Source organism: Necator americanus, chromosome V, assembly GCF_031761385.1.
Source record: "Necator americanus strain Aroian chromosome V, whole genome shotgun sequence".
Lineage (NCBI taxonomy): Eukaryota > Metazoa > Nematoda > Chromadorea > Rhabditida > Ancylostomatidae > Necator > Necator americanus.
In genome coordinates this window covers 24,590,383-24,603,303 of record NC_087375.1, presented here as the reverse complement: position 1 = coordinate 24,603,303, position 12,921 = coordinate 24,590,383, and the positions used below count along the sequence as shown (strand labels likewise).

At 40.0% G+C, this 12,921-nt stretch overlaps 1 protein-coding gene across 1 annotated transcript; it reads right to left on the bottom strand.

Annotated features, from left to right (window-relative positions):
* Positions 1-1,271: 1,271 nt before the first annotated feature.
* Positions 1,272-8,555, bottom strand: RB195_015053 (uncharacterized protein; the record flags this gene model as incomplete). Its single annotated transcript, XM_064205574.1, has 8 exons — positions 1,272-1,459; positions 2,731-2,884; positions 5,381-5,510; positions 6,541-6,669; positions 6,739-6,818; positions 7,998-8,081; positions 8,165-8,349; positions 8,438-8,555. 8 exons carry the CDS (start codon positions 8,553-8,555, stop codon positions 1,272-1,274), a joined length of 1,068 nt encoding a protein of 355 aa, XP_064061455.1.
* Positions 8,556-12,921: the final 4,366 nt, after the last annotated feature.

The window sequence follows — 12,921 nt, the reverse complement described above, 5'->3', positions numbered from 1 at the left end:
GTGTCGTCTGCTCCGCCGATTCGCCCGAATGGGTTCTCGACGAATCGCAGGCGGGGCGGGGTTGGGCGGAACGCAAACGCATTGCAGCCGCCACAAGAGACAACATCCCGGGGTCGTCCGTTTCCACTGATACAGGGAAAAAGGGACCGAATCACTCTCTCCCCACCCACAATCTACGACCCCGTATAGGCATAACCCACCTCAAACTCGTACCACCCCATGATTCGTGGGGTGATGCCTTTAAGGGCGGCTATTCAAATTCGCCAACAGAAGGTCAAAAACTTTCTCGAAATGAATCCAGTAGTGCTTTTTCTAGTTTATCAAGCTACAGAGCAGTCTTCGCAGTAATTACTCTGAAAGGATATAGTATATTGAAGAAATCAAGCCATTTCCCGACTTTTGTCACCACTCCCCATTAATTACATAGTATCAATAAATCACCATTAAAGGGTGATTTACTGATTAAGGGAGTCGAAAAGAGTGTGTGGCTGATATCTAAGCCAACTAGTATGATTCAGTATGAACTGATGCATTGCTCACCATCGTTCAATGTGCCCACACTGCGAAAGTTCCCACCAAGTTTTTCAATATAATACTTTGAGTTTAATATTTACAGTAAACATTTCGGATCTATACATTTAGCTTGTCAAGATATGCAAAAGCGAGGACAATCATCAGATTTTTAGACAAGTTTTCAATAAATGAGACAAAAGGGACACGACATGCACGAAAGATTTGTGTTCTAGCCTGAATGTAAAGGTATTACCCATTGGATTGACCACCTTTTCTTCGAAAACGTGGAATGAGAGAGTTCTACAGGGATTGTTAGTTCTCATTGTTAGCGAAATACTTAAGAAACTTGAATAGGAATGGCCGTCAGCTGTACAAAAAACAAAAAAAAAAGTTAAAAATTCAAGTTCTGAGATGAATCAGAATTTTGCAACTATGCTGTGTACAGAAGCAGTCTTAACATAACATAAAATCTATGTGCGAAATTAACGAAATGGTCCCAAATCAGTTACTCCATACATGGATATGACTCTGTGGTGCGTGAAGAGAAAGACACCAAGTCGTCTGCCTTCCAAAGAATACATGAGAAGCACTGTATGATTTGGCCATGCGAAGAAAGAGAAAACAAAAACAAAAAAGTTCATGAGCGAAAATATCTAGATGTGCGTGTGGACTGCGTAGAAAGTCAAAGGGTGTTAAACATTAATTGAGTCTATAAATACAAAAAAAAGTTGAGTATTTCGAAGATGTGAAGGGATCCATTAGTAGAGACCACTTTTGTGAAGGTTCTGCTGTATGATCATCGATATCACTGAATCGAGAATCTTTTGCACTTGGTCGGTGTCCGTGGCACATGTTTCGTGGACGAAAATAGTTTTCTTTGGATTCTGGTTCAACATTTCGAAGCGCTGCTTGATGTATTTCATCGAGTCCTCATACGTTTGCGGACCTGAAAATTTAGCGTTCTCTTCGGCACATCCTATGTTTCTTTTTGTCTACATTTCTACGGAAGCACATTACCACACCAAACATTGGGACAGAGGTGTCAAAATTGTTCACTACTTCACTATTTTAAAGTCGCGATCGCCAAAGTTTAAAAAATGCCAAATCAGACAAGGTGTATGTATTGTATGGAGATAGTCCGACAGCTGTACTAGAACCCAAAACGCGACAGGTTTAGAATTTTGCCCGAATTAACGATCAAAAACAGCCGGGTCCTGTGGTCAACTACCTCAAACCACATTTCAACGCTAAGATTGAGGAAGAGTTAAACTTGAGGTTTTGATGAACAAGTTTCTCTGGAACTTCTACTCTGTGGTACATAGTGATGAACCAATGACTTTGCAACAAACTTTTGCCGGAAGTCCTCAATAACTCTCTCCAATATCGGGTCAAAATGTTCGTTTGCTATAAGTGCAAAAACGCTTCTTTTTGTGATTGGAAGATCGTGGCTGTCAAACATTTCTGTACTGTCAAAGGTCGCCGCGACACTGAATTGTGTTTCCGAAGAAAATGACCTTTTCTGGAAACTCGGAGTACCTATGATGGTCTGAGATACAGCGTCTGATTTCGTTTCGTCATATGTTGAAGCATTTGCTGCTCAGTCATTGGCGGAAAGAGAGTGTTCTCTGTCTTCCCTCAGGATTAACCTCGAGATTCGAGACCTAGAACTAGCTCGAAGTATTTACATGTGTCATCAATTTGATCTTCTACAGCAACCAATTGTTGGGAAAAGTACGGCACAGGATTCTAGATCCATGGCTAGTGTAGTACTAATTTCTGCTCGCCTATGCTTGTCTGAGTCCATTCACATATAGTTGGGTCAAAACGGCATGAAGCACGGTACAGTCCCTTAAGCGGCTACGTTCGAAATCGAGATGGGACCATCGCGAACTACAGCAGTGGACGGTAACAGCAAGGGTGATCACCCGACCTCTACCGCTACGCACCGCTTCGAGCGCAACGGTTTACGGTAGTGCATCATGTCGTTTTGACCCTACAATACGGGCACTCATTCTGCATAGGAATCAGGCAACTATGGCCGTCGATAGCATTGCTTCCCGATAATAACAAAATTCAAAACGATTGGGGAAAACAGGGCAAACGAACACCTTCCTCTTCAAATTTCTCAAGATAAGTTCTAATCGGGTACCCCACGCTGTCAGCGTGCGCATTAAATGTAAAACTCATGACACAAGAGATTATTACTCTCTGACAAACCTGTGTATTCGGGAAAAGCAGTCTTGATCGAAACACGTTTTATTTTCTCCATGAACAAATCCTTTTTGTTCATAAATAAAATTATGGACGTGTTAATGAACCATCGGCTGTTGCAAATCGATTCAAATAAACGTTGCGATTCCAGCATTCGATTCTAAATTAGTAGTTCTCGTCTTTGATGAACTGTGTAAAGTAATCAATAACTAGAAGGATCATTACCAGCTTCTAAGATATTTCAATGCTTCCCTCATTGCGGTCGGCGAAGGAGTCATATAATTTCTAATTAAAATTGTTTTTAGCAGGCTTATCGTATTGATTCTAGTGTAAAATTTGTGTTAATCCGTGTGTTACATGAATCTATGTACCCAATTCACAAAGATGTTATTATGAAAACGATATATAGGCAATCGAGTGATCAGATGCTGTAGATATGAGCCCTGTAAAGTTAGTCATCATATCAAAGGTTGTATTATCTTATTTCTGATTTTCTAAATTCCCCTTAAATTTTTTTTAATTTGTACGTATTAATTCATTGTAGAAAATCGAAAAGTTCCCCTAAAAATATTGTAGAAAATCGAACGGATAAAAGAGCTATTAACGGCTGACGTGTGTCTCAATATTCCACGAATGTTTTTTTTTAAAGAAGGCTGAAATAGAGAGTAATTGGAAAATGCCCATAAAATTAGATCTGTAAGACAGAGCACATCGAAAAGTTCCCTTAAAAATAGAAGGCAAAACCCCCTAAGCGTTATTTTTTTCTTGAATCTCAAAAGAGCCAAGTGCTGTATCGCTGAGTCATCACATATTCCCGTTATTTAATTTTACTTGACGAGTCCTAAAGGGCAACAAAGTCACTGACGTTGCAATATTGCATTATCAGACCGCTACATTAGGAACAAACGCTGCCAAACGTTCGGAAAACACACGTTCGAGCTACTTCATACGTCCGCCTAAGTATTACGGTGGAGCTACAGTTACTTAGATTTACTACTTTCGTCGCAAATATAGTCTTTTAGCCCTTACTGAATGCACCGTATTTCGGACATGAGTTGGTTAGTTCTTCTCATGCTTTACTGGGAGTAAACTTAAAGAGATATGAACTTATTTATCTGATAAAGTGTGGATCGGCTATGATTAGTGACAAAGAATGCAAGTACTTCAAAATGTGGCGAATTATAAGGAATTTTTTTCTGTGAGGCGGTTGGTTCACTGTTGTTTTTGAGTATTTTTCTGAAGAAATATCATTCAGAAGCATATCAGTGCTTCCATGTTGGGGATAGTACAATAGTCGCTCACAAGAACACTTCGATTTCCCATACATCTCATGTTGGCTTTCCTTTAAACCCCTCATCCAGTTGAACTGTTGAGTGGAATTCGCAAAGGAGGAACGAGAATTTGCTGTAAGAGACATCGTAATTGGTACCTACTGAAGGCTGCTATCAAGAACGTGTAGTCGCATTAATTCAGTCCCTCAATGGACAGATAGAATAAGTGGATGAAATGGATGGAAAAATAATCGTGTTCTAACAACGAAAATATGCTCTCAATGTTTGGCTGAGTTAGGTTTTCATACGTAGGAGCGAAAACGTAATATTTCGTATTCAATAACGCTGGTGCATCCTGCAAAAATTCTTATGCATATTAAGGTTTGTTTACAGCATGTGTCCGCACACTGTTGACTGTTCAACAAATCATCTACTATAAATGTCAAGAAAGAGCCAGGATTGCTAACAATCCTTGCGACAACGGCTAACGTTTCGGCGTCGTGGCTCCGGCGGAGTCTGGAAAGTCAGGACATCTTTGACAAATCCTCTCAAATACTTCATCCAGAACTAGTTACCATCCCACACGCGGCACCAGGAACTAGAAGAGCTCAACCCGTCGTGACTACTTATTAGTAACAGCATTACCATGATATTAGCGAGCCATAATGTGATAGAATCGCTCCGCTAATACTGATTAGGACGCGACTCGCATATGACCTCGCAGATCGAAACCCACAAAGGTCTTGTCACGGAGCCAGCTCGTTGGTTACCACTATCCTGTCATCCTTATGGCTGTTTGGGTCATGGTTTCGGGTGCGCTCCTATGGGATGCAAACTGTGTTGTTCTGGATGAGATATATGAGATTGATTTGTTACAGATGGTGTGAATTTCCACGCTCCGAAGAGGTAAAATTATATTATAGGAGATATCTACTTTGGCACTAATTATTTATTACCGATGGTAATTATTACCGATTTTTTTCCGTGGTTCTGACGTCACCAACATCAAGTAGCGAAAAATCAAGAAAGATCAAAGTTTTATGCCTCTGTTCACGAAATTTTTCCCGCGCCTGCAGTTGTTGAAGGGATGTTCTTAATTTTGATTTAGTGCGACAAAAGGTAACTGTAATCACATACTTGTCTTGAACAAAGTAAAAAATATATGCTAGTGTTCATCAGTTGCGAAATCTGAAGAGACGCCCCTCTCCAAATATTACCAATATCCTATTTATAAGGAATGTGAGTAAACCGCTATGGCAATTATAAACGGGACGTATTATTTCAATTACCTACTCCGTTGTTTGCATGACAACCGCCCGTGAACATGTTGGAGAGTATTCTGTGATATTTTGAATTGCTTCCTCGAAGAAAACAAAATCACTTACCGTCGTCTCATCCTCAAACAGAACTTCGTCATATTCGCTCACTGCGGCTATAAATATGATGGCGTTGACGTCTTCAAAACAATGAATCCACTTTTTTCGCTCTGATCGCTGTCCTCCAACGTCGAACACTCTGAGATACTTGGGTGAGCTGATTAGGAGTGGGGTGCATTGAAATGTAGGAAAAAACTTCCAAGCAAATGTTGGTGCGAAAATAATTGCCGTTTCCATGTATCATTATGTCTATGTGCTGCTATTTAAACAAAAGCTTCCGGAAATGTGGTTATTATATATAATTTGAAAGGTTTTTTTCCACATATAACTCGAAACAACTCGAAATTTCATCAAGGTGTGGATTATATTATACGAGATATCTGCCTTGGTGCTAATGTTACTACCGATTTTTTTCCATTGTTTGGTGATTCGTACTATTAATGTTTAGCCCTCGATGACTGATGATGAGGATTCAATTGTCGTGTTGGGCAGAAATAAATGGGGAACAACCTGGGCAGTGAGGAGCAGGGACTTGAAAAAGTGAACGGTTTGTGCATTTGTGGCGATCTAAGGACAGCAGCAATGCCGTTTTTAAACGAGAACATTGGCATTCTTGGAAAAAACCCTAATCAAATAAGGAATCGTTGCAGCGATACTGGATCAGAGTCAGAGGTGACGTCAGATGTTAGTCTCTATCCTTTCATCATTCGCTGTCGTTTGCGGCCAATGTGCACAGCGGATGCTCGCGACATATGGCCGATTAGTTTCTCTAACAAAAAGAAGGTTAGAAAAACAGATGTGGCGAAACAAGCAACTAGCCATATTCACATGATTTGACCTATTGGTTTGCCTTCGGCCCGAAATGGGGTTTGCAAGTGCCCATCGTACGTTCAACACGTCCTACGCTGCGGCGGGTACATTGGACCAGAAAGCCTTCTACACACTCTGGACACTTTCATATCTTCTAAAGAGTCCCATTTGCTTCCATAATCTCAAAGAAGGGAGCTCGCTTTTTAACGGCGACTAGTGATATTCCAGGTAAGTATTATTTTTTCGCAAGTGGGGAGTCACTACATAATTGCAGTGACTAAGTATAACCGTAGTCACTAAAATAAATCAAAGCAGGTTTTTCGAAAAAAAAGCCCTTCTTTTCTAAGAAGAAATCTCACCTGAAATGCACTTTCTTAATAACAAATGCCACTTCCACTATTCCAGTTGTTTTTATTCGAGTCAACAGTATGTCTTGATCTGTAGGCTTATAGTTCACATTGGATATCCTATCGACGCTGTCCAGAAAGCTAGAGATATTAAAGGAATTTCCTAGGCTAAATCGCATCATCAATGTCTATTGTTCTGAAATAACCCACAATCGAGTGCTTTCGTGGAGATGGCACTCTAATCGTTTCTCCTCGTACACATCTTGTACTGCTTTGTCCCCCCATAATTTCTGAAAGACGGTGAGTTAGAAAGGATGTAAACATTGTCGGCACGTGTGCACTTTACTAAAGCACATTACAATATAATTACCTCTTACACGTTCGTGTTTGTCACTGTATAATAAGTAGCTCGTGAATGAAATCGAGAGAGATTACAGCTATGATTTTTATACAGCTACTTTTTTGAAATGGGAAAAAAAAGTGAAAAATTTTTATCCTTTCATCCGGACGCTATAAGCTGTCAAAGATGAACAAACAGATTCACAAAAAGATGCTGCTCATAAAAGTTGCCTGACCAGTAATCTTACGAGAACCGAGTATCACCTCCAGCAAATTTCGAAAGTTCAACTTTTGCAGCTTTACAAAAATACAATAAAACCCCTGGCCTAATGCCGGAACAAATTAAACCAGATGTTTTAGATTTTCTTTCACTTTCTACTCTTATATCGTTGACCATGATTCTCTGTTAAGAGATATTAACTGGAACTCTGTGTTTTATTTGAAAATCTTTTAAGTAATGAGTGATTTCTAGTGGACGATCGTTTTAAGCTTTGCCTAGGTTAGTTGGATCCAAAAATTCACTTTAATAAATAAAGAATCTGTGTAATTCTCGACGGAGGGGTAGATAGAAATTGCGTGTCAACAAAGAGACGCATTCGGAGATTTTCCATATGTTCACTACAAGTTTACCACTTGGATGGAATCGCTTCTGTTCAGCTGGCTGCGTCGTTTTGCAAAAAAAAAAATTCTTAGTAGACTATTGTAGAGCATAGAACACCTTAAATTCCACTCCATTAATAATTGAACTATTCGTCTAAGAACGTACTTATATTTTTTTGAAACGTTATCGCTTATGTAGAACGCAACATTTCCAAGCAATCAACGTTTGCATCGTACGTTAATTTTTTAGTTGACAGAGTTGCGCCTGATTCTCAACGATTTTGTAATCTAACGGTCGTGCAAAATCGGTCTAAACTAAGCCGTCATCCTGAAATAATGATTGGCAGAAGGTAGCAGGGTCAGTAGTGCAACGCAGTCAGAGAACAGTTCCCGAATTAAAATTATGAGGCAGTTGTAGGGCGAATGGATGGCTAACCAAGTGTTCCTCTATTTCCCCTTCTTAATTTGTTCTCGTTAGATTGAAGTGTCCTGTCAATTAAATGTCTACTGAAGCGCAATAAATAAGGTACCTTTATAGCAACAGCTAACTCCGGTGTGAACGGTTCGGATTCTTTACCTTGCTTGACAACGTCTTGTACGACCATTGCATCAACCTTAACTAGCAAAACAAATTTACGGAACTAAAACAAAATTAGTTAAAATCGTGGGACTTCTCGAAAAAAGTACCAATACCAACCTCCCTCTCAGGACTCGTGTACTTTATTTGATGTTGTTGCATCGCTTTGATGAGTTGATGAATCGCTGTCACTGTATTATTGTAAACAACCCGTTTCTGCTGCATCATTTCGTCCTCCGTGAACCCGTTGTTGTGCAGGATGCGCATCTGCTTCAGTACCGTACTCTTGCCGCATTCTCCAGCTCCTGTAGCGCAAATTGGTAGATATTCTCAAATCATCACATAATTAGGAAGTAATGTAACTAGCTTGAAATGTGAGAACTCATGGCTTACCCAGCAGTAGTAGTTTCACAGTTCTTTCATCGCTGGCTGCACCTTGTTTGATCTGCTTGTCAATAGCTTTACTCTTCTCAACTCCTGTCTTTTCCTCGTCACTATGGCACAATCCCATATGATGGCGTATTCGTTTTTTATTTTCAAACAAATGATGAGTGTTCCACTAATCTGAACGAAAATATATTTATTTGATTGATATCCAGTGTTTATTATTTATCAGAGCGGAAACGACTGAACAAAAGAAGACAAGTACATGTATTTCTAAAGTATAAATCAGTAGTCGTAGCGCAAGTGACGCTAGTAAGTCGTTAAGGCAGCATACTACGAATCTAGCGTCGTAAGGGAATCCGCGAAAGAAGCTAGAGATGGCATTGTAAATTGCGAAATCCGCATGGTTCCGCTTATCTCTACCTAATCAGAGACAGCGTGTGAATCGCTTTATTTCCTACGAGGTATGTTAGGACGCGCTTCCATGTACATGTTCCGGTCCCCTTAGAGACCTATTCATGGTTTTCATTTGAATAGGCTGGTGAGGAGATATCACTGATCCTCGACCGTTCGCACTTGGACCCACTTCGGCGCGTGCAAACGGTGGCGATGGCGCGTTGCAAGTGAGATCATCGTAAAAACGGCGTCTTCCACGCCTTATTTTTTTACCGGGGATTAGGGGGAGGTGGGCGGAGCCACACCGGATCAATCCCGATATCTAGCTTTGCGGACTCCCTTACTAGGTCAGATTCCTAGTATGCTGCCTTTAAGATCATAAATGGGTTGAAGCCGTAAAATTTGATTGGAATTGCTTGTTCACGGAAGTATGTCAAAGTGAGTTTTTTCCCCTTCTCGCTACATTTTGATAGAAATGCCTCAAACTACGGATATGGACAAAAGCCTTTTGAAATTGCTTCAAAAGTAAAAGATGGCTGGGAAGTACATGCACCCTCAATCTTACTATTTCAAATGAACACCGTATATGCTACTGATCATTGTTAAAAATCGGAGGTTTCTGAAATCTATCTTAACGCGGGGTGAAGGGTGGACCATTTTCAGAAAAGGTGCTGATGACCGCAGCAGTCAAACACAGGTGGAATCTATGATCAAAGATTTATTGGAGGAGAGTATGTGAAAAAATGTAATGGATGGGACACTTTCATCTGCAGGACTCTAATCTTGACGCGAAGATGTGAACAATTGAAGACAACATACCAGAAAATGCAGGGTTCTCTCTAGGATTAGATAGGAGATTGGAGTCTAGCTCAGGAAGGTGTTTAGGGTGAAATTGCCAGTGAAAACTGCAACATTTCGTGTGAAGAAGAAAATTTTAACATTTTGGTAGTGGAAATCAAAAAAAAGCTAGAAATAAATAGGAGAAACATGATACAGGAAACCTGATGGCAAAATGATGACTGGCCGAAAGAGTACACGATGTTATTCACTCATTCTGACCGTGTCAACGGTGAATAGCAAGAAAAAATCAGCAAATATTAACCACTTAAAATCTTACAAGTATTTCTTACTTTATTCTAACGTAGTTTTTACCTTGAGAAACGAAACTTGAGCTGAAATTAGCTGAATTACGAAAAAAAAAACACATCAATATTATTGTTAATTTAATCAGAAGATGTTTCTGCTGCATGCCTTCTCTCCTGTGTCCAACATAGCGCTTACCTTAATTTATGATCTCTTCCCATATCCGAGAAATCGCGAGTATGCTGGGAATTCACATCCTTCCCTAGTAGTTTCGCTCACAATGGATTATGTATCAAGCGAATGAGTTATTTGGGTTCAATGGGCTTCCCACTAGCCAGTCAGATTATGAATATCTTATTTTACTGTTCCGGTGGCTACGTAATATATTAAGTACCGTAAATTTCTTTGAGTCTCTCTACAGCAGATAATCATCTATTACGTCACTCTCGAATAACCACTGAAACGTCATATGCACATAAAATATACAGAAAAAATATACGTAAAAACTAGTTTGATAGCTCACTGAACCTCAAGATATGTAATGTCCTTATCAGCATTAAATGATGTAGTGAACAAGTGCAGTACTCTTTAATGGAATGCTGTGTAGCCTACAACTATCTGGATAAAGCATTAATGTTAGTCGTTTTTCTACATTTTGTTGGTTGCTGTCATTGATGTGTGACCAACGATTAAGATGGTCCGGATGAAAATGTCCGAAATAAAGGAACAGATGGCAGCTTGATGGCATGTTTGTCGGACTACGGGGCTGTAGCATAAATTTACTTGACGGGTAGACAGCCATCAAAACTGTAGCGTTGAGTGAAATTCACAATGGTTTTCCCTTCAATTTCTCAGTTTTTCTTTAAGAGAACAGAGAAATAGAGAACGCTTGATGACACGTAGAAAGACCACCACCACCTCAGTTTAAGGACAACAGAAAAAATTCGAGGTCGAGTCACTAAAGAAATCATAAAATTCTTAGAAGTAGATTGGATTTATTACACGTATATGTTCGATTTAGGATGTCTTGGATTTTTTCCCATGGATTGCATGAGCTCTCGTCAATGCACAAGGATTTAATTGACGGCTTCCCTTTCTGATATATGCACGTACACGTCGTTCATTCAGACAGCTTATATCCGGCAGTGTTTCACAAAAAAAAAACATTAAACTCGATGAAAATATCAACTTATGACTAGAAGGAAATTAATAGTTGCGAAACACTGATGAAATGGTTAGAAAAATCGAACTAGGTATCATGTGCATGTACCTGTAGGGCAAGATGTGTGGTCCCTTCCCGTGACGGTTGTTCTACACGACGTTTGTCTCTGAGATAAAAATCAAAGTTCCGACACGGTGGTGTTACAGAAACATTAAGGGAAAATTCACTTTTCGGAGCAGAGAAATAGAAAATTAAAACGCGCCAGATATAAATATATAGAACTAAGTTTTCTAGCTTCAAGTACAATTTCGATTGCGTAAAAATTCACTTTATCACTATTTAAAGCTATTTACAGAACATCTCGCGTATTCTCGATTATTTCTGGGAAAGTGTACGAGCTAAGGTGTATTTTGCGAATGAACGGCTTTGAAAACAAAGAAAATGTCTTAAATACAGCAATACTTATCTCATCCCTGAAATATTTGTCGAAGTAACGCTTTTGATTAAGAGATTTCCAGGAAACCGCGTAGTCAGAATAACAGAGCAATAATATGAGTAACTAATTGGTTTTGTGAGCTGCTCGAAATTCCCACTGCTGACCACACAGTCGTTGGAATTTCACAGAAAATCATAGCTGAGATTTTTTGCATCCAATTCTCTATTACAGTCGAGAAGGATAAAGGATAAAAGTGCACGGCACTGATCAATCCCTGACGCGTTGGACTTTATTTGAGAACCGTTTGCGGTTTATGAGCGCCCGTGTACCCTACAATGATTGACGGGGCTAGTAGTTTAATCAAGTAAGTGCTCTCAGAAAAGGCGTTTGTCCATCCCGTCGAGATGAAAGGCACTGCGGCGGATTCGAACCTAAGCTCGGTCGTGCAACCACTCCGGCACCTCTTACAGACTGCGCTACACCCGCCCCTCAGTAAAAAGAGTTTTGGAAAATCTTTTTGCAAACCACGCATGGAAATAAGAACGAAATAAAGATACGTCTTGTAAAATTTCAAATGTTTGCTACTAGGATATGCAAATATGCCTCTTAAATCCTCTTAAGCAAATCTTTAAGACTATCAAACTTCAGCAATTTCGCCTGACTTTTCAGCAAAGTTCCAGCAGTTTTCCTTTTTCAGACACTCTCGAGTGGTTTTGAATCCGAGGAGATAAGCCATTTGCAGTGGCTCATTTTCTGCTATCATTTTTTTCTGTTCCTCCAGTACCGTAAAAAACAGACAAAGGTCGAAACTGATCATTTTCACTGAGCTGTTGCGCACGCCAAAGTGGTTTTCGCTGCAGCACTTGTTATTGCATTTATTCAATATATGAAAGTGAAAGTAATACCATAGATACCCTAACTGCTGCGGTGTTAAGCGGAACATCTAGCATAAACTAGTTGTTTTTCATAGGCCGAAGAAATGTCGCGAGGTGATATCGGCTCGGTAAACAAGATTAGTATCAACTTAGACAAAGCAGTAATTACGATCAAACAAACGATTCGACCGACTCATCGCTGAAACTAAAATTCCGTTCCCCCAGTGTGTTTGAAAGCATCACCCTACGAATCTCAGGTGGTACGGATTCCAGGTGGAGTATTCGTATACGGAATGGTAGATTATGGCCAGGGGGTGATTCCATCCATTTCTTGCTAATTGGCGTAAAAAACGGCCCGGAAGATGCTTCGCCGCACAGGGCTGGCGCGCTCCAATCGAACTCGTTGTAGAATTTAGCGCACAGGATCGCTCGAAGCTGTACCTTCCGGGCCGTTTTTACGGCATTTAAGAAGAAATGGACGGAATCACCCTTCTCTGCATAATCTACGATCCCTTATAAGAATATTCCACCTGAATTCCGT